General features: G+C 37.8%; 2 protein-coding genes across 3 annotated transcripts; both read left to right on the top strand.

Annotated features, from left to right (window-relative positions):
- The first annotated feature begins 8,287 nt into the window (after window positions 1–8,287).
- On the top strand, window positions 8,288–11,984 carry LOC108842784 (uncharacterized). 2 transcript variants are annotated; one of them, XR_008939575.1, is made up of 14 exons: window positions 8,288–8,623; window positions 8,796–8,889; window positions 8,965–9,049; window positions 9,122–9,191; window positions 9,340–9,397; window positions 9,500–9,569; window positions 9,722–9,767; window positions 9,854–9,907; window positions 10,400–10,514; window positions 10,596–10,801; window positions 10,885–10,959; window positions 11,039–11,099; window positions 11,184–11,306; window positions 11,684–11,984. XR_008939575.1 is itself a non-coding variant. In XM_018615808.2 (14 exons), the coding sequence occupies exons 1-14, from the start codon at window positions 8,490–8,492 to the stop codon at window positions 11,760–11,762; spliced, it is 1,278 nt and encodes a 425-aa protein (XP_018471310.1). In that variant the 5' UTR covers window positions 8,291–8,489; the 3' UTR covers window positions 11,763–11,984. The 2 variants fall into 2 exon arrangements, 1 of the variants encoding a protein (XP_018471310.1); XM_018615808.2 differs by having other exon boundaries at window positions 8,291–8,623; window positions 11,176–11,306.
- Window positions 11,985–20,380: 8,396 nt separating this feature from the next.
- On the top strand, window positions 20,381–21,734 carry LOC108840019 (AP2/ERF and B3 domain-containing transcription repressor RAV2). Its single transcript, XM_018612829.2, has one exon. It carries the CDS (start codon window positions 20,528–20,530, stop codon window positions 21,551–21,553), a length of 1,026 nt encoding a protein of 341 aa, XP_018468331.1. The 5' UTR covers window positions 20,381–20,527; the 3' UTR covers window positions 21,554–21,734.
- The last annotated feature ends 544 nt before the right edge of the window (window positions 21,735–22,278 follow it).

The raw sequence follows: 22,278 nt of genomic DNA, 5'->3' as shown, positions 1-22,278 counted from the left end.
AAGTCAAGATGGTCCGGTCCATTCAAGGTCAAAGAAATCAGACCTTATGGAGCAATAGTTCTATGGAGTGCTGATGGAAGTTACTTCACAGTGAATGGGCAGAGGGTTAAGCTCTACAAGGCGGATGCACCAGAGGAAGATGGAGTATCAACTCCACTTTCTGATCCTACCCCAGCCTAATCCAAAGGAGGCAAAGTCAAGCTAGCGACTCAAAACAAGCTCACTTGGGAGGAAGTCCCATGTATATCCTTTGTAAATATTGCATTAGTACTTTCATTTTCTTTTTCTTTCATCTTATTGCATAAAAAAAAAAAATGGGAAGTGAAGTTCTATGCAGGTTTTGGGTCGACTTGGTGTGAGCATAAAGGAGCATCGTCAGAGCGACCACTCCGGAGCGAGGTCGAGCAGTCGCTCCAGCTGGGAGCGACGTGATCAGAGCGACGAGCATAGGTCGCTCGCTTCACACTCGACGGAGAAGAAAAAAGGGGGTGGGAGCGACGTGACCAGAGCGACGAGCCTAGGTCGCTCCAGCTGGGAGCGACCCTCATGAAGAAACATGGAGCGACCACTCCAAGTCGCTCGCTTCACACGCGACGGAGAGAAAAAAAAATGGCCTGGAGCGACCCATCACAGCGACCACTCCAAGTCGCTCCAGGTCCGGTCCAGGTAAGTGATTTCGAATTTTATTCCCGGTTCGATTCGATTAAACCGGCTTTTCTCATTTAAATCGAACCGGTCGACTCTCTCTCTCACCCTAAACCCTCGATCTCACCCTCTCCACTCTCCTCTCATCTCACAAACTCTCAAACTCTCTCAAACTCTCTCATCACCAAATCACCCATAACTTTCTCAAATCTTCACCAAATCAAGTGATTCTTGTTTCTAAACCCTCACTTTCGCCCCAGTAGCCCCATTCTCATAATCTACTCGCCATTTACTTTCATCCAGAGCAAGGTATGAACTTTCCAAACTCAATTTCGTAGGTCCATGAACCCTAGAAATTGAAATTCGAATTTTGGTCCTTTTCTTGCTTGATTATGATGAAATAGGCTAGGGAAAGTTTGTATATCAAGTTGGGTTGTTGATTTCATGGTGGAATTGAGATTAATTTGAACTTTGCCAAATTAGGGTTCATGGATTTGGGGGTTTCGAAATTGAACTAAAGTGTTGGTGTTTGTGCTTGAGTTTGGTGTGTTGTGATGTGTAGAGACTTGTTTCAAGCAACTTTCTCATCCTAGAACTTTTATTGAGAGAAGTTATACTATCTTGTATTTCTTTTTTTTTTTTTATCTTTTGGATGAGAATTGTGATTTTTCTTGCTTGTGGCTTGGTGAATTGGTGCTTAACTTTTCTAAATGGTTGAATTGAGTTAACTTGAGCTTAAATTGGAGTTCATTTGTTGAGTTGACTTGCTTTTCCATATTCATTTTGCCAAGTCCTTGTCCCTTTTCACTTCCTTTGCTTACTCCTTTTCAAGCTTTGGATTTTTCAGGTACCGATGGGTAAGAAAACAAGGGCACAGTTGACAGCTGACAAGGAGGCAAGAGATGCGGAAGATTGGGCACAAAGAGGGAAGTCTCTAGAAACTGAAACCGCTGCAACAGGGACTGAGAGGACCACTAGGCAGCGAACTCAGGCTGCAAGGAAGTCCACTGAGCAAGCGCAGAGAATAGAAACGACTTCAGCTGCCAGGAAGTCTACTGAGCAAGTAAGGAGAACAGAAACGACTTCAGCTGCAAGGAAGTCGACTGAACAAGGGAAGAGAGCAGGAAAGAGTATTGCCACTCCCACTAATGAGGAGAGTGAGGAAGGTGAAGAGGAGTCAGACGAGGAGCCTGCACCTGCGAAGAAGGCAAAGATGACAAAAGGGAAAGGTGTGGCTGTTGAAAGGGACAGGGGGAAGGTTCCAACTCCGGAAGAGCTGTATGATCACCTGATGAATGGGATGGGCTGGCAGGCAACGAGGTTTGCTGACCTTGAGCTACTGAAGGCGCTAGAGATTGATTCAGATATGGCGGAACTGTTGGGGCATTTGAAAATGCCAAAGCTACTCACCATGGCTTACCCCACCTACAAGGAGCTCACTTCTCAGTTCTTGTCCACTTTGGAAGTCACTTACCACGACTCTAGACATGTGCGGCAGGGATGGGGGAAAATCAAGTTCAAGATCGATGGAAGGGTCTACTACATGAACTTCAAGGACATTGGGACAGTCATGGGTTTCCAAGATGCAGAGGAGACCACTCTTCCGAGGTGCGATGGCCTCCCGAAGAAGCTGTGGGAATTGATCACTGGAATTAACCACAGAACCGGCGCTGACAAGAACTCTCGCATCCGACACCCTACAGTGCGCTACCTCCACCGACTGCTTGTACACCTCTTCTACCCACGGAAACAGCATGGTAACGTCACTGAGGAAGATCTCCGCCTTATCTGCCCTGCTATCAGTCCCTACACTACTCCGGGACAGCTACCACTCCCCAGCACAGACATCTACGCCAGATTTGGGATGGTAGGATTCTTTGTGAGTCGTCTTGAGCACTACAGAGACTGGGCTTGGACCACAGGGGATAAAGATCCAAAGATAGGGATTGGAGGGATGATCACACCTCTCCTACAGGCTCAGCACATCAACTTAGGAAGAGGTGGAGTTGGTCCCAAACTCATTGATGGAGCCTACTTGAAGATAGCCACCTACTTCAGTGGGATGTACCAGGGCAGCTACGTCTACCACTATCGCTTGGACGGAAGGCAAGCTGAGGTACTCCTACCGAACATGGACCTGACGAGCTTGATCATCCCCGGAGTCATCAGCTTTGACCTTTCCCCGACAGACTTCCTTGGGGAACACGGGACTCTCGATCCCGTTGTTGAACTAGGTCGACCTTGGCAACCAAGGGAGTCGAGAGAGACTGAGCCAGAGAGACCTGCTGAGGCGGCTTCTCCTCCCGTCTATGGTCAACCACGCTACTCCTTCCCACCCTACGGCGGGGTTCTTCCACATGGTGCTCTTCGTGATGCTCATGAGCACATAGGCCGCCTGCAGCGATGGAACAAGGCTCAGGACAGGACAATTGAGAAGTTAAAGACCAAGTGCAAGGCGCTTAGCCAGACGGTGAAGCAGCAGGCCAAGTTCACATCAAAGATCTTGAGGAAGATGGCTGATGTGCTGACGAGGGGAGGTATAGCAGGATGCAGCAGAGCAGATTTTGAATTCCCGGACGCTCCACAGCCCCGGCGTCCACCTCATCCTGCTACCCTCAGCTTCCCCCGCACTGAGAGACAGCAGCGGCGCCTAGACAGGAACCCCCCCATCGAACCCTCATCCTCAGGAAACAAATCTCCATCCTTGGCATCTTCAGATGACGACATAGAGGTTGAGGAGGTTCAGAGTCAGCACTGGTATGGAGACTACAGTTCAGCTGGAGGCTACTACACCCACTTCCCACCAGATGATGGCGCTGGCCCATCTGGCTCCACTCACCACCCATAGAAGGTAACCCGCACTTCTTCCCTTGTAAATACCATTTTCTTTTGCATTTAGATTTCTTTTGGGTATCTCTTTCGACTTAACAACACAGAGACTGTGTGAATTAAGTTTGGGGGAGGTACCATGTATTTGATCACGTTTGTTTTCATGTCTAAGAGTCTCATGCATTGCATTCTCATTCATATTCATAAAAAAAAAAAAAAAAAATATATATATACATAAAAAAGGAAGCATTTCATTTAGACTGCATTCACTTGCACCTTTTAGGAGAGTCTAGAGCATATAGGTTGCATTTCACTTGCATTGGGAGCAATGATTTAAAATGCCTTGGAAAGAACACCACTTCGCGCTTGAATTGATAATGCACCTCTTGAAAAAGCCTTGTATGTTTCGAGCCTTGAAAGCTCTTCTTGAAACGTGTTGCTTGCTTGATATTGACATTGTTCTTGAAAACCAACTCCAAACTGAACTTGAATGTAATGAACTTAATCTCTCTTGCATATGGGCACTTGCATACTTAGTCATGGATCTCATACACATTTGGGTTATCTTATTTCATTCATTATCCTCTTGTTAATCCAAATGGCACTCCCATACCCTTTAACCCTTACCATTCATTGAAGCCACCATTGATTTGCTTGAGTGAGGCCTTTTTGTGAAAGCTTGTCATGTGCAAAAATCTTGAGAGTATTAGGAGCGACAATGGTTTGTTCTTATCTTTGGCTAGCACTAGGACCTCATTTGAGCTAGCACTTAGGATGGTTGTTGGGTTTGTCAGCTTGATTTTGATCTTGGGATTGGGGTGTGAGAGAAAAGTGAAGGAAGTGAACAAAAAGAAAAGAAAACCACTAGGGATAAAAAAAAAGAAAAAAAACTCTAGAGTGTATAAATAGAATCCCCTTAAGAGTCAAAAGAAAAGAAACATGAATAGAATGGGGAAAAGAAAAAGAAAAAAAAAAGAGTTAGTAAAAAAATCCCTAGTTGGTTAAGATAAGAAAAAGAAGAGTGTTCATTGGGTGAGTGATGAAAGTGGTATCTTTGGGTTTGGGGGTGATGAAAAGAAAAAGGGTAGAATGATAAGAACAAGTCATTGTATGCATGAATTGCTCCTCTTCTTAGATAAATTTTGCATAATGTTCTTGCTCCTTTTCTTGAGAGTTAGTAACCATGAAAGATGCATTTGAAACCCCTCTTGCTTCACATTAGACCATTTTCACTCTTACCAAGCCAAATGATTGAGATCAAGTCCCCATTTGCAAGTATTCACCTTTTGTGTTGTATAAATGAATGTGAGAGTTGGTCTAAAGAGCTTGTTGATGGATGAGCATTGTAACTTGTGTAGAGGCATAGGAGTGTGGATAGGCCTTGAGAAGCTAGAGTGCAATAAGAGAGTGTGCTATTTTTGGACTTTGAGTAAAATCTAGTCCTATGAGTGTTTCTTTTGGCTATGAGCTCCCACCATTACATCCTCTTTCTCAATGAGTTCTAGAAAGTTCACTTGTGGACAAGTAAAAGAACAAGTTTGGGGGAGTTGATGTCTTGCATAATTGCATTGTTTCACCCATTCCTTTTCATGCATTTTCATCATGTAGGTTAGATTCTAGCCTTGTTTAGGTTGCATTTTGCATACATGAGTCCTTATCAGGTATTGGAGCATCTTATGGAGCTTTTGGAGACATTGGGATGCATTTGGAGCTCAAAAGGTGTGAAAAGGAGGATGATTGGACGAGAAGAGGCTGGAGCGACCTACAGAGGTCGCTGTGAGACCTCGCTCCAGCCGGAGCGACCCTGACGACCAAAGCTAGAGCGACCACTCCAAGTCGCTCGGCTTTACGTGACTCGAAGATGAAGAAAACATCCTGGAGCGACCTACAGAGGTCGCTGTGAGCCCTCGCTCCAGCCGGAGCGACCTTGACGACCAAAGCTAGAGCGACCACTCCAAGTCGCTCGGCTTTACGTGACTCGAAGATGAAGAAAACATCCCGGAGCGACCCCTCGCAGCGACCATCCGAGGTCGCTCCCAAGGGCCAGAGCGACGTGCTGGAGCGACCTGCGGAGGTCGCTGCGTGTTTCTTATTTGCAATTTCTTTTTAGTTCAAGGACCTTTTTGCAATTACTTATGTCGTTTTGGCACTCTGAAAACCTAAGTTTAAGACTGATGGTAGCCACTTTTGGGCAGATTATGTTTTGTTGAAGAGAAAACCACAAAATACTCTTGGAAAGTTCATCTTTTGGATTCATTGATCTCTTGTTATTGATTTCTTATTGATTTCCTGTGTTCATCTACATGTTTAATCTGAAATCCAGTATGGGTTTAAGGTTTAACATGAAGATTAGTGAGTAGTTCCCTTTTGAATTCATGGGTAAGGGAGACTAGGGTGATTAGGTTAGATCAAGGATGTTTTTAGTGTAGATCAATCTCAAGCCTTGCTAGTAGAGTGTTCTTATTGCCTCTTTCGATCTGATCATTCGAAAGTTGATCTCTAGACATTTCCCACCCAAAAGGTGTTCGTTGAAATGTCTGAGGCAACTCTGCTAGGCTCTTAATGCATCTTGCCAAAGATATTTGTTGTTAAGAGTGTTAGGATAGCTAATAAACCTGTTCTTACTGATTGCTTTCATATCATTCAGCCAAAGAGATTTGATGTTTGAGATGTGTTAGCAAATGAGCATTCATCTAGATATAGAGTTTGTTTAAGATCGTGTTTAGGCTTAAGGTCATTTGTTTGATTCATCATTTGTCATCCTTGTTTGATACTTGATCACCCGAAATCATATTCCTAGGCCCATGAGTTCTCTTTTATCATATTTAAGCAAGTCATTCATTCACTGTTTCTTATTTCTATCTTGTCATCATAGTAGTTACTTGATTCTGAAATCATTTTAAATCATTTGTTGCATTTAGATTAAGTAAGTGCTTGCATTCTTAGTGCTTGAAATCCCTCAGAACTGGTTCGACATTTTACTTCCACTTTACTATCATTTGACTTAGGAACCTCAAAACTCCTAACATCAAACATTACCGTGTCGAGCCCAACAGGTTGTAACCAAAGACCTAAGCAGACAGTCATCACACTCATTCAACAAGAGTGTGTGTGAGCAAATATCGGATAAGAGGTAAAAAGCTTTGGGGTGGATGGACCTCTGTGGAACGACTCCTGTGTCAAGGTCGCTTAGTTGACTATGTGAAGAACCGTCGATGCTTGAAACGGCGTAATGTGATGGAAACGCAGCGGTGATGGAGTTAGTAAATCTGGCGAGTCCACACTCTTGCACAATAGTTCCAGCGACGAGGATATCTGGAAAGCCACAAACTCGGCTTTGTGAAGAACCGTCGATGCTTGAGACGGCGTAGTGTGTTAGAGATGCAACAATGAAAACTTCGTGAGGAAATCTGGCGAAACAACACTCTTGCACAATAGATCCGGCGGTAACTAAGAGACTGAGATCTAATTGATGTAGCTTAGCTCCATAGAAACCTTGGTGGGTTGAAGCTGCCTCTTTGTCGGGTGCATAGTCGATGGCATAAAGACCTGTGAGGAAGCTAGCGAGGGTTTGAGTGAGGTGGTGGTTTGAGTTGGTGACTCGATCCGGCGAAGGGGAGAGGCGAGATAGAGGAGTGTTCTGACACAACCTCCAAACCGGCAATGTAGAACCCATGACGCGGCTGACGTGTAGATCTGGTGAGATGCAGTGGTGGGTAAGCGAACTGAACGACGGCGAAGCGAACGGTATGGCTAACAGAATGACGGCGAAGCAAACGACGAGACGAGTGGATTGAGCGACGGCGAAGCGAATTACGAGGCGAGTGGAAGACACGACGGCGAAACGAGCAGACATTGTGGTGACGATGAAGTGAGCGGAAGGAGTGACGACGACGAAGTGAGAGGAAGATGAGGCGGTGGCGAAGCGAGGAAGTGAATAAACTAAGGTGGACTGAGTAGATCCGGCGTCGAGATGTTTCTGGTAAGAAACACCAACGGAAACACAAGACGATGAGATAATGACGAAACTGGAAGTAAGACAGAGGAGGAGAACGGAGTGTATCATGGCGGAAGAAGGAAGAAGGCGACGCCCGCGAGCAGAGCCGCCGCCGGCGTCGAAGGAGATGGATGAATGCGGCTGCCTCGTAATCTGTGTCTGAGAGCTTTTCAATTTAGGGCGAACTCGTCAATTCTATGAGAAGCGCCTAGTTTTCGTCTACCAATTTCCAAGAACATTGTAAATATGTAACCCATTATAGTCGCGATACAGCCCTCTAAATCCTCAAAAAAATTATCATCAGTGTAATTTATTCAAACTTATGTCTTATTTTATACATTAGAATGCTTTTTTAACACGGGATAAACTACCAATTACATCATTATATATTTTTGATTAGATTACATATAACGGTTTAACTACCTGCCATATGTTTTATTCGAAATATTTGAATCGGCGGACAGTACTGCATGTATGACATTTTTAATGGATAAATTATTTTTGTAAAAGACGAATACAAAAAACGGCTCTGCCTTGCATCACATAATCCGTAAGAAATTGCATATAATCTGATATTCGAATTCTAAATCTGGATATTGAAACTTTAAATCTTAAACAATAGGATATGGATTCTCAATGATTAATTTGATTTCTTTTAAATTAAAATGATAAGTGAAAGCGAAAATTTTCGAAAACAGGGAAGTGTCAAAACTGATAGTGTCTAGTGTATTTTCCAAACCATGGAAATGTTAAAACTTGTAGTGCCTAGTGTATATGCACTACTTGTACGATCTCTCATTTCCTTTTTTATATTACGATCCTTGAATTATTAACAAAGAAGCTTTCTTTGCACAAAAGAAAAGGACAGAAAAAACTTTCTTTTGTCACTTGCTTCTTCTGTGTGTTGCCTTTCGTAATTTTCCACGGAAAAAGAAATCTCAACTTTCTCACAACCAGATCTTGAATTTCGACTCTGGTCTGGTCTCTCTGAGTAACTTAGGGTTTCGTAGGAGCGAAAATGTTGGTGCCGAGGGAGATAGAGAGCTTGGAAATAGTTTTGGGCTTTTGGAGACTCTCCGGCCATGGGTTCCTCTTCTCCTTCACGCTTCTTGTCGCTCTCAAACTTGACCATCTTCTTTCTGATTCATGGTGGTACTCACTTCTTGATCCATGCCTTGACTTCTGTTTAGTATTTGGTTGACTAAGTGTAGAGAATTGGGTTTTGAGTTAACTTCACTAGAAAGTAGCATCTTCTTGACCCATCCTTAAAGATAGAGACTTTTTGGATATGCTTTCACTCTCTTTTGATTCTGTTTTTATGCAGGTGTGTATTTACACCCTTGTGGTGGCTGTGTCATGCTGTGATTTCCTCCGGTAGATTTTCGTTGCCTACTCCACCAATGCCTCATGATAAGGATGTATGATTTATTACCTTTTTACTCTTGGTTTGCTATGGCTGCTATTAACCTGTTTAAGTCCTGGTCTTGTGGCAGTGGGCTCCTTTTCACTCTGTCATGGCAACACCACTGCTTCTTGCTTTTGAGATCCTGCTCTTTCTACATCTTGAAGATAAATATGGTATTTTCTTTTTCACTACTAACACTGTAATTAAAAGCTTATATATGAATGGTTTATGTCCCTCTACTGCAGCCCTTGACTTAAAGTTTGTCTTCTTACCATTGCTTGCATTCGAGGTAGCCATTTTGGTATATAATGTCAGGTATTTCATCAAAGTTATAAGTTTTTTTTTTTTGGTTTTGTTCACCCTTCTTAGTTCTTACTATGCTAGAGTAGTTTTTATTTGGACCATTATTGGCTTTGTTTACTTTTGCCCTTAGTGATGAGTGACATGCAACTTTTTCCTGCAGTCAGTGCTTCACAGTAAGGCCTACAGATGAGGAAACTATGGGTGATGAACCACTTCTCGTAAGTTGGTTATTCTCTAAGAGCAATTTAGATTAGACCTCAACGCTCAAAAAGATTCAAATATGATCACTTAATCGGATTAAAATTTGGTTTCATTTGTAGTACACATGGGCTTCCATATGGATGGTTTCCTTCATTGCTGCCATTACCTTCACTCTTGTTAAAGCACGTGGTATGTTGACTTCGCTATTTAATTAGTTTATGATCTTCTCATGTAAACAAGATCAATTAAAAGATAAGAAAATATATATTGTAGAACCAACTGCTTACTCGTTATTTTGCGAAAAAGGTTGTTTTGTTGTCATCTTTTCTACCTTTGTATAGGTGATGTAGCTGCGGTGGACTGGTGGGACTTATCTATAAACTTGGGGTAAACTAGTTTTTCTTCTTGAAGTCTTTCTGAACTACTATACATCTTTAGTAGTATGAACAATCTTCCTTTTTCTCAATCTACAGTATAGCAGAGTGCTTTGGCTTTCTTGTCTCCACAAAGTTGAACAATATCCATAGGTATTCACATATACAGTAAAAATCTATTAATTGGTAATATCGGAACCTATAACACTTTACTAATTATATAATTCTTAGTTTTTAAGGTTTCTATAAATTAAAAAATGAGAAAAAATCATTTCGGGATATTATATACTAGAAAATTTATAGATTTGAGTTTCTTTATTAGATTATTAGATATATTTTATGTATCTTGAATATGTATCACATAATACAATACAATTGTGTTTTATATGTAACTCGAGAAAATAACACCAAATATTGAAATGGAAAACAAAAATATAAATGAAATTCTTTTTTTTTAATACACAATAAAGTGTTTTGTTTATATTGATATATAATTTATAAAAAAATATGTATAGTAATTGTAATTTATGATTTAACAATATTATATATTTATCTAAGACTTTTCTAAATACGATTGTTTTATTATCTTATGTCATATTTTACATTACTAAACTTGAAATCATTTTTTTTTTGTATTTATGTGAGAGTAATGTATTGGGAGCAGCACAGCAACAGAGAATGCGGTGTCCTAGATATTGGTGGATATCTAATGAAAATTCCATTCATTATCTTTCAAATCATCCTTTTAATGAGCTTAGAGGTACTTATTTGCAGAAACATGTCCATAGCTTACAAATCATCCTTTTTCAACGGTTTGAGCTAATTTTCTTATAATTGCCAGGGAACACCTGCTTCTCCCAAAAACATTCCGATTGTAGTTCTGTTTGCACCTCTTTTTCTGCTACAAGGAGCTAGGGTGCTTTTTGTTACATTTATTTCATTTGCGATATCTGTCTCGTGGATATATAGTGTTGGTGGTCCGTATGGAAGATATTTAGCGAGATCATCGGCCCGTGTATTCGGGGGATTCTTTCAATATTGTAAAAGGTACATAAGCTACAACAAACTGAGCAATGGGAATCTCTGGTGACAACAATAAAAACTAAACATTCTCATATGGTAAATAACAGATTACTTGGCGGGTGGTTTATCAATAAAGGAAGTCAGGAGGAACAAGTTAGGCTCCACAATGGAGAAGCTACCGGGTAAAGCTCTCATCTTTTGGTAATATAACAAATGGCTCTTTTCACGCTTTGCACTATGTTTTGCTATATATGTTATCAGATACAACACATTCTCACCAGAGGTTGTGAAGAAAATGCCAAAGTCTGATCTTGTTGAAGAGGTAAAACTGTACATTCTAAGCCAATTTAATTTTAAACATTCTGAAACCAAGCATGATCTTAAACTCCTCTGACCAGGTATGTAGACTACAAGCTGCATTGAGTGAGCAAACAGATATCAGCAAGCAGGAGAAGAATCTTTGCAAAGTTTGCTTTCAGGATCCGGTCAACGTGGTTCTGTTCCCATGTAGACATTACGTCCTCTGCAGGTAGTAAACCAACATTCTTTTTGTTTGCTCTTAAAAAATATCTTAAATGACATGTCTCAATCATTGTCATTCCAAAAAGTTCATCAAAATTATCACTTGTTCAAACATGACTTTGTGTCGATACATTTTGTCTTTTACAGCGAAATAACATGCATTATGCCTATGCGGTTTGTACCGGGTTTGTGACACAAACTAACACATACCACCACTTTTGATGTATCCATTAGACTTAAATAATATTTTACTAATTATAAAAGTGTAGAGATAAAAACAGGTCTGATTTGCTAGATTTGATATTTTACTCATCTTTTAGACCATTTGTGTTCTCTTGAAATACCATCTTGTAAAATGTTCATGTAGTTTTTTTTTGTTTTCAGCACGTGCTGCAAGAAATGCACGACATGTCCGATGTGTCGTGTATTGATTAAGCATCGTGTGCCTGTATACAATGCGTAGAGATTTCAGACGACACCATGGTGAAAAAGATGTTTACTACTTTCTAAATGTCGTGTCTTGATTAAACTTCTTGTAATAACTACACGACATCAACTGCTTACGTGTAACAAAAATTAATGTGCTTCTAACTACATCAATTATATAATTGATGTATATCAACTAAATATGGTTATGTAAGTGACATCACAGCCACATAGTTTTATATTGAACCAATGTACCTAACCGTGAACTCAAATTGTTCGACACACCTATATAATTAATTTTAACCTATTCCACAATCAAGCGAAACAAAGATCTTGAGGACAAATTCTGTCGCAGTAAAAGTCTTCTGTGTATCTCGTGAAGCCCTTTTCGTTACGAACATGTAATCGTCGAGATCAGTGAAAAATTGAGAAGTGAAGGATCACCGTTGCTGAATTAAAAAAACTCAGTTACTCATTTGATCCAAACAAAGGATAAGATTGAAGAAGATGAAAATATACTTCTGTCCACATGTGCAATCTATTTATGCAACATCTCTTTCAAATATTTTTGAAAGTTAAACTACCCTTTTGATTATTTGATTAGTAGGAGACAAATTTCCAAACCTGTTAGATTACTCTCCATTACAGGAGAAAGGAAACACAGCTGATAAAAAGATTAAAGCACTCATATCTAAATAAACTGCAGAAATAAATACAGTACCGTTGGGCTTTTTTGCACTCGTTTCTAGATTGGATTTGAGATCACCTTATTCATATTAGTAGGTTCTTAGCTTGTCACTCATCATCCATCTTCTTGTTTGCTTAGATTAAGAGAGTTTGTGTATTCTTGGTGCTATAGATCTCTAGTTTTCTATGGTTTGATAACCTTTCTATACTATCATTTGACTTGGAAGCCTTGAAAACTTCCACTATCATGCATTCACAACAAACTTCTTCTCAAACCAAGTACCACATGAACCATTGGTTTAGTGAATCCTGGTACATATCTTGTACCGCCGTAATCACCAGCATGACTTTTCACATAACCTTGTTACAGCATTAGGATTTATCCACCTAACCCTTGCAATACCGTCTAATCCTTGCGGCACCGTTAGGAATATCCACCTAATCTTTGTATCACCTTTAGGGAGAGACTTTCGATACAAGACTCCGACACACTTAATCGCGAAGTCATCTTGAAGATGCTTCTCCCACAACCGAAACTTCCAGAATCTTTGACTGGTCTCTGCTGTGTACCCTTCCTTCCCATCGAAAGTAACACTACTTCGAATTTGAAAGGTATTTTGGTCTTCTTGTAGATTTTTCGTCAATCTGGCTCTGATACTAATTGTTAGGTTTCATTTAAGTTCATGTCCAATTCTACATAATCCGATTAGTACGATATTGTCCACTTTGGACCCAACTAGTAAATTCCGCATGAATTTGGTTTTTGACTCTTTCTCAAAAGGCCTCGTACTAATCTGAATTAGATATCTATTTATATACTATATATTATTTGTCTAAACTTTTAATGTGAGACTTTGTTTCCATTCACAATAAGTACACCAAACTAATTCAAATAACAAGGAGATAATCCAGAGATAGAGAACAGTGATAAAGAACAGAATTCCTATAAATTTAGTGGTGGCTTCGGTTGGCTTGAAGCGTTTAATGATGAACTGAAAGTTCACGAGCGTTTGCAGGACAGTAGCGATTTCTTCCATTGCTGATAAGAGAGTGTTTTCTTTTGAAAAGGGGTTTGCACAATTGGTTATACTTTGATACATATGATAATTTGGTACGTTGTAATTGTTTAACATGTCACACCTACACGGCTACACAAAATCTAGCAGATATAAGAAATTTATCTTTTTTAGTCCATGACGGCATGACCTAATCTTAATAGAGTAAAGATTTTTTTAGAGTAAAGACTTACCTAAGCTTTAATAGAGTAAAGATTTACCTAAGCTTTTAATAGAGAAAATACTTGCATCTATTCGTTTTACGCTGCGATAGTGCTAGGCCATGTTTTTAATGATGGATGTTGCATCTATATAAATATTGTTTGTTTAGACACCATTGAGATCAACATCTAATGCTACATTTAGATGCAAAATAGAGTTTTCTTATCAACATTATAAAATAGAGTTTCTTTTTGTCAAAACCGCGGAACCACACTTTCTCACAAAATTTTAAAACTTAATTTTTTTTATCAAAATTGAAAATTTGAATTTTCTTGCAAAACTAGAAAACATGTTTTTTGCCAAAACCGTAAAATCATATTTTCTACCATAACCAAAAAATTATGTTTTTTTTCCTCTTTACAAAATTGTAAAACCATGTTTCCATCAAAACTATTAAATCAAGATTTTTTTGTCAAATTCAGTAATTCATTTTTTCCGTCAAACCTGTAAAATCATATTTCCTGCTAAAATTTTAAAATCAAATTTTCTAAAAATTATTGAAGTATAATAATTATTTTGTCACATGTATAATTTGAACATTATTTATTCAAATACAATGACCAATTAATTATTAATTATATATATCATGACTTTATAGGTTTTTACTATTAGTATTAAAATACTATTATAAAATAAAAATAAACAATTCATCATCTAGATGTAAATACAAAATATAAACATGAACACATTTGGATATAGCATTGAGATGTTGTATTGAAATGGTGTATTAAATACATTAACCAAATATAAAAACGAACAGTTTAAACTAGGCCTGCGATTTTTGTCCGAACCGAATGGACCGGACCGAACCGGTTTTTTTCGGTTTTCGGTTCGGGTCGGTTTTCAATTCGGTTCAATTCGGTATGGGTTTGAAAATTAATTCGGTTAGCGGTTCGGTTCGGTTCGGTTTTCAATTTTTTTTAAAAAAATAAAAATTGTAAAAACTGAAAATAAACCGAAATAAACCGAAAATAACCGAAAATAACCGAAAAACCGAACCGAAAATAACCGCATTAGCCAAAAATAACCGAATTAAACCGAATTAAACCGAATTAACCGAATTTAACCACAAATATCCGATTATTTTGAAAAAATCATACCAAAATTAACCGAAAATTTAAAAATTTGGTTATTTTCGGAATTAAAATTGAAAACCGAAAAAACCGATAACCGAACCGAACCGAACCGAAATTTTATTCGGTTTATTTCGGAATTTTTTTTTAAAACTTCGGTTAACCGAAAACCGACAGTTCGGTTCGGTTCGGTTTCGGAAAACCGAAGTCGCAGGCCTAGTTTAAACCATGGAATCTCGATCAGGGGCGGGCTGCTGCACTTTACAAATAATACTTCTTTTTTTTTATAATCAAATTCATTAATCATCTCTCAATATAGAGAGGGAAACAGAGTCGTACAGAGTCAACAATATAATAGTCAAATATATTGTGTTTTGTATTGCGGTTCAGACCGTCTCTAATATAATATTCTATATTTGTATATGTTATGAAACTGAATTTGAAAAAGCCTCATGAGGTAGTTTAATGTTTTTTTTTTGAGGTAGTCTAATGTGTTTCTGTCTTTCTTATGTATATCATTTAATGTGTTTATCTGTTTATGTCCTTCTGATGTACTCTTTCCGTTTCATATTACTTATCGTTCTAATCTTATGCACACAGATTAAAAAAACATTTAATTTTATATATTTCCAAAATAAAAATACTATTACCAATACATCTAACCATATATCAACCAATAGAAAAATAGAATAGAAAATATTGTCAATAAATTTTGCATTGAAAACCGAAAGCGACACTTATTTTGAAACAAAAAATTTTGTCTAGAACGACAAATAATTCGAAACGGAGGGAGTATAGGTAAATAATAAACCCACACAAATTAATATATCGTTCTTTCACTTTCTATCCAACTAATTATGTGGGAGCCACATAATTGATATATTAAACTAAATTAAGTTGGTTATGATAATGCCCTTAATTTAGTACTTATGGCCTAAGCTAAGCCACGAGATTCATTATTCCACCAGATTTAAATTGAATGGAAATGCTGATACACCTCCTACTAAAACTGCAGATCTCTACGCTGCGAGCTAAGAATCCAAAATCAACGACTGAGATTGAATCAGAATTACTAAATTTTAGGACGAGATGAAGTTTAGGTCCATGCTTAGTCAGTGACAATGATGGAGCTGACCTTTTTTCGTTTCTTAAATCGCGAGTTTTCTTCCAACTTGCATTGCATTTCCAAATTGGCAAATTGTTGACTAAACGCTATCGTTTAAGACGCCTTACCCCGCACGATGGTTTCCTACGTGCATGGACTTTTCCTTCTTCTGAATATAATTAATTTTAGTGTTCAATTATTTTTTTTCTCTAGTTTCTGAAGACTTCTTGAGAAAGATTTCTCAATGCTTAGTTTTCTTTATATATTATTTAAGCTTATACAAAACACTATAATATTTTGTTGAAAGCCAGTTATTTTTTTTTTAAATTACATTTTGCTGAGTTAAGCTTAATTGCTGATATTTTCTTTGAACAATTTCATTGATGATGTTCTTAATTCAATTGTTTTAAACCCTTGATTAAGTTAATTTTAGAATCTACAGAACGTATACATGATTGATGTTCTTGCTACCTATTCAATCCTCCTCGTGGGTTTCTTTTTGTTCCTAGTGTCGCGTAATTATGATATCCCGCAAATATTACGGATGTTATGCATTTAAATGTTCATATGATTTAGAAAATTATTTAAGTGATTATATATTTGGATGATTATTTAAGTGACCATATTTTAAAAAGTTGTAAGTGATTATATTAGGCCTAGACGATATATATACAACGGAGGCTTAGGAAAATTTGAAAACAAACTAGTGGGGTCATGACTAATTTAAACCAAATATAATGCTTATCTTAAGCAAATATACACTGAAGTAATTAATTTATCAAATTCATAGGGGCAATGTGACCCCTAGTAGTCCAATCTTTCCTGTGCCCATATATAATAGCTTGTGATGGGGATGTAACATAAATATATAATATTGAAGCTTAGTAATCTATCTAGTATACAAAATGTTTGGATTATCGTAAACGTAAACTTATTAGTGAGAAAAAAAGTTTAAATTTTCCGGATCGGCTGATATGACTATAACGATCATAGAAATTTCAAACAAAAGCATTGTTCATTCTAGAAATAATAGGACGTTGTTGCACAAAGAAAAAATAGGACGTTATGAGGGATTATGACTGATGAACAAATAAAAGTATAAATAAATCCATTGACTAAAACATAACAGGCTTTCAGAGATATTTGGTTGGATAAGCTCAAACTCAACTAACAAAAGTCTCTCCCACCCATGAGGGAACATCACGCCGTATCTAACAATTAGTCTCTCTTCTCTACCTATCATATTTGAGATATTAAGATGTACAAAGAGATTTATATATGAGTGGTGGAAAACAAAGGAGAGAAAAGTGCGTAGCCTATTATAATTAATTCATACATTTTCAGTGCTGTACACAAAAAGACCCGTATATTAAAGAGAATTTGCACCCCATACATTAAACTTTCTATCTAACTAAGTAGATACCCTAAATCCCATAAGATATTACCTTGATTCCTAGACACCAAAGTATCTAGGTTCTTTTTATATTATTAACCAAATGACTCTATATATAGTAAACAATGATTTTTATTAAAAGAAAACTAAATGGAAGCAGATTGGTCATGTTGGGATATTATTATGTGACCAAAGACATTGTATAATATTACTCCCTTCGTCTCTAAAAAGTGTCGTTTAAAATTTTATTTTTATTTCATAAAAAATATTGTTTTATATTTTCAATATAATTTTTAGTCAAGTTTTATCTTTATTATTTTAATGCATTAATGAAAAAATAAATTTATTTAGTGTATGAACAAATGGTAAAATAAAGTTTTTAGATGATTTTTTTAACATATGTGCAAAGTTTGTAAGTAACATTTATTATGAAATAGAGGGAGTATAATCCTTGTAACTAGACATGCGGTTTCAGCTATATTTCGATTAAATATGTTTGGGTAATTCATTTTCTGTTCGTTCAATTTTCCGAAATCGAACCAAATCGAATTAAAAAAAATTGTTTGGTTCTGAATTAGTTTGGATTCTAATTTTTAACCAACAAATTTAATTACAATTTAGTTTTTGTTAGATTTGAATTTACACTTGAGTAATTTTGGTTAGATATGCTAAACGACTCCGTTGATAAGATCTTTTGGGAGTTATCGGCAAGTTATCCCGGTGTACTTTTGATTGTAACATCTGTTGAGCTAGAGCCCTTTCACATGGAAATTTGAGTTAGGTCAACTCAAAATTTTGGTTAATTGGGTTAGTTCATTTGAATTTTTGTTTTTGTAAATTAAACTAACTGACTAACAACCCACATCAATAACCGAACTTACAAAAAAAAAAACTTACCAAATTGAACTAAAAGCATAAGCGGATATGGACGAAAACCAAAAATATCGTTTCGGGTTAAAACTCCAGGTCTACTTGCAAGTTGCAACATTGCCAATCCAATAGTCCTTTTTGTTTTAATCAATTTAACTTTCTTTCTTTTTTTACATCAATCAATTTAACTTTTAAAAAGAAAAAGATGGTGAATAAAATATGAATACAAGAATTGGTTCAAAGGGGAATAAACTAAATGAATAAAGAGAGAAGAAATGTCCACTTGTCATGTGAACCCCAATCCCTTGATCCCCTTGGTAGGTCCGACTTACCATGTAAGTAGGTAACCCCATTGGTTATTCATTTGTATATTGTACTGTCTATCTTTTTTTTATTCTCGCCAAAACACTGACTTAAATCTTTAATTTTATTCTATATTCCGAGTTCTGACCTTTTTATTTTTACCTTTGTCAATCGCTGACTCTTCTATGTCAATGTAACAAAAATACATAATTCAAAATATTGGGTTGTTCGATAAGATATCGTTGTTGAGTTTGACTTTTTCTCCTCTGAGCATCTAGAATCATATAATCTTTTTTTTCAGTCAATGATTATAGATTAAAAAGTTTCCAACAAATAGTATGTTTTCGTTTTCTATTCAAGTAACGAGCCCATTGAATATATAAAATGCAGAATTTCTTCTTCTTTATATTTAAATGCAGAATTTCGTAATCTACTATTTAGTTGTGCGATTTATAAGTAATTTTTAACATAATTTAGTGGTACCTAGAACTACTCTCTTTAATTTTAACAAAACATTTTGATGCGATTTGGATTTGCTAGCGTTAATATGTCAATAATGTAAATGTAATTCGAGCCATATATAGTCTATATATAACGGTAAACCGACTTTCTTTCCATGAAATGTCATCCAATATATATATGATTTCAATCAAGCATGGCTATATGCCTATATCTATTAAAAGTCTAAGTCCTAACTGGTGTTAAAAAAAAGAAAAAAAAAAGTCTATATATGTTAATATCCACTACCTTCTGATGATGAAGAGGAGGATTTAGGAGTCTGGTGACTTAACGAGAATATGGCCGTGGATTCTGTGGTCTATTTGGAAGTCAAGAAACCACCTATTATTTGAAGATTCATGCTTCTCACCTGTTGAAGTGATTGACAAGGCTAAGCATGATGAGGAGGAATGGAGAATGGCACAAGAAGTTGATGAAGAACTTCAATGTGCAGAGACAGAGAACCGCCCAAAGAATAACCGGAAATGGACCCCCCCCCCCCGCCTTCGGATTGGCTAATGTGCAATATTGCTTTTGACTGGTGCAAAGCAAGATGTATGATGGGTGCGGCTTGGGTTCTAAGGAATGAAAGAGGGGAGGTAATATGCCATAGCAGAAGATCTTTCTCAGGTATTACCTCCAAAGATGAAGCTAAACTTCAGGTGATTCTCTGGACGGTTGAGAGTATGAGAAGCATGAGATATCAGAAAGTGATATTTGCAGGTGAACTTGAGGATTTTTTTGGGGCGGTGAACCGACCGGAAGCTTGGCCTTCGTTACTGTACCAGTCGGGAGAGATCGCGAGGGAAGCATCTGGTATAAAGGAGACCCGATGGCTGGCGATATCCAGAGTACAAAACAGAGGTGCTACTTTCATTGCTCAAAGTGCAACCAGGAAAGGTTTGGAGCAATTTTATGTTGCCCGCAGTCATCCTAACTGGTTGGCTGATCTATTTGCCAATGAAAGTTTCGGCCTCTAATTTTTTTGTTGTTAAGGCATGTGGCCTGTTTATTTTTTGGCTGTCTCTGCGGTATGTGAGCAGATGATATAGCTGATTGAGGTGTGTTTGTACTCTCAGCTTGTAAGTAAACTTGGTAGTTTGAATGAATCAATGCATTTCTGTGAAAAAAAAAAAAAGAAAAAAAAAGTCTAAGTTCTAACTAAATAACATGATGAAAATTTTACCTAATGAAGATTCGTGGTAACGTGTTGTAAAAGTGGCCTTAGGTCCTTGATATGTGGTTCTCAAAAATTTTCTTAACAAACGTACAAAACATAGAAAAGCCGTAGACTCGTAGTAGTACTACATGTTTGTCGTCTGCCTTTCATAGAAACTTCCTTCAAAGTTGGTTTGCTTGCCATTCTTCTAAGCGTTGACCCCACCTTCACAATTTTTCTATTTATGTTTATTTAATATCTCCATCTTTTTAATTTTTTTTAAACTTAAATAGATAGTATAATATATCAGATACAAATGATAACATGTACATGCACTATACCTCTAAACAAAAAGCAACAACGTCACCTAAAATCCCTCTCACCTAATTTGTGTTTCTCACTTTTGTCAGAATCTTCAAGAAACTGAAACAAAGAAAATGGTTTCAAGTTGCACAGACGAGAGTTCTTCTACTTCGGAATCTTTCTCACCCCCAACTGCAACCGCCACAAAGTTCTCTGCTCCTCCACTTCCGCCGTCAGGAAGCGGTGGAAGCAACGTCGTGTTAGATTCAAAGAATGGAGTAGAGACGGATTCAAGAAAGCTACCGTCGTCAAAGTACAAAGGCGTGGTTCCTCAGCCCAACGGAAGATGGGGAGCTCAGATTTACGTGAAGCACCAACGAGTTTGGCTCGGCACTTTCAACGATGAAGAGGAAGCTGCTCACTCCTACGACATAGCCGCCCGTAAGTTTCGCGGCCGTGACGCCGTCGTCAACTTCAAAACCTTCCTCACGGCAGAGGAGGACGACAACGGCGAGTTATGTTTTCTTGAAGCTCACTCCAAGGCCGAGATCGTCGACATGTTAAGGAAACACACTTACGCTGAGGAGCTTGCGCAGAGCAATAAACGCAACGGAGCGAATACTAATACTACGACTCAAAACGACACCGTTTTGAGAACACGTGAAGTGCTTTTCGAGAAGGTTGTCACGCCTAGCGACGTTGGTAAGCTAAACCGCCTCGTGATACCTAAACATCAAGCGGAGAAACATTTTCCATTACCGTCACTGTCGGTGAACAAAGGTGTTCTGATCAACTTCGAAGACGCGACGGGTAAAGTGTGGCGGTTCCGTTACTCGTACTGGAACAGTAGTCAAAGCTACGTGTTGACCAAGGGATGGAGCCGGTTCGTTAAGGAGAAGAATCTCCGAGCCGGTGACGTTGTTACTTTCGAGAGATCGACCGGTTCAGACCGGCAGCTTTGTATTGGTTGGAAAATCAGGTCTGGTCTGAGCAAAAACCCTGTTCAGGTTGTGGTTCGGCTTTTCGGAGTTGACATCTTCAACGTGACAAGCGCGAAGCCGAGCAATGTTGTAGACGCGTGCGGAGGAAAGAGATCTCGGGAAGTTGATATGTTTGCGTTACGGTGTTCCAAGAAACACGCTATAATCAATGCTTTGTGACATTTCCTTTTGGATTTTATATTTTATACTTTATATTTGTCAAGTTGTAGTAGGATGTGAATCTTGTGGTTTTTTTTGTTTGTCAATAATGGATCTTGTGGTTATTATTGCCAAATTAGCAAAAGAGGAGAAGAGTGTCTTTTTTCAACCATGTTACTGTTATATATGTATTTCAACCTCATCTTCGCTTATACGTACTAGTTAACCTAAGATTTCATTGTTTTTTTTTTCTCAATTTCAACGTTTCATTAATCAACAACAAAGGCAGCCTCCACAAATGTTTATAAATCAATCCGGCCGGTCCCAAAGTGTATAGCTTAGAGCAGGCCCGGCTCTTATGTATGAATTTTAGAGATATACATAACTGAAGCAAATATACTCTTACTTTCTTTAGGGTAATACTTCAATTGAATGACTACAAGAAGGTCCAAAATATCTTGGTGTAAGGGTTGGAGCATATGTCAAACCTCTTGTTTTCGCATAAGTATTTATTCGAAATAGATTTCTTGGAAAGTGGATTTTCCCGAATATTTTTTATAGAGAATGAGATTGTATATGTGAATTTTAGATTGCATTGTTATTTATGTTAGAGTCTTAGATTGCATTTCATGAATTTGGATATTTTTTTAGTCATTTTAGGTGTTCTTGAAGTTAAAAAGAATAAAGACTTGGGAATGGAGAAGAAACTAGAGATAGAGAAGCAAAAGAAGATATAAAAAAGGCTG

The sequence above is a fragment of the Raphanus sativus genome, chromosome 2 (assembly GCF_000801105.2).
Source record: "Raphanus sativus cultivar WK10039 chromosome 2, ASM80110v3, whole genome shotgun sequence".
Taxonomy (NCBI): Eukaryota; Viridiplantae; Streptophyta; class Magnoliopsida; order Brassicales; family Brassicaceae; genus Raphanus; species Raphanus sativus.
Note: the sequence above shows the minus strand (reverse complement) of the source record. Positions and strands in the feature narration are given on the sequence as shown.

Excerpts from the sequence above, each read along its gene's own strand:
- LOC108842784 (XM_018615808.2), top strand. The coding sequence starts at position 8,490 with ATGTTGGTGCCGAGGGAGATAGAGAGCTTGGAAATAGTTTTGGGCTTT. Across the intron at positions 9,050-9,121 it reads ACATCTTGAAGATAAATATG|CCCTTGACTTAAAGTTTGTC; the intron begins GTATTTTCTTTT and ends CCTCTACTGCAG. Across the intron at positions 11,307-11,683 it reads AGACATTACGTCCTCTGCAG|CACGTGCTGCAAGAAATGCA; the intron begins GTAGTAAACCAA and ends TTTTGTTTTCAG.
- LOC108840019 (XM_018612829.2), top strand. The coding sequence starts at position 20,528 with ATGGTTTCAAGTTGCACAGACGAGAGTTCTTCTACTTCGGAATCTTTC.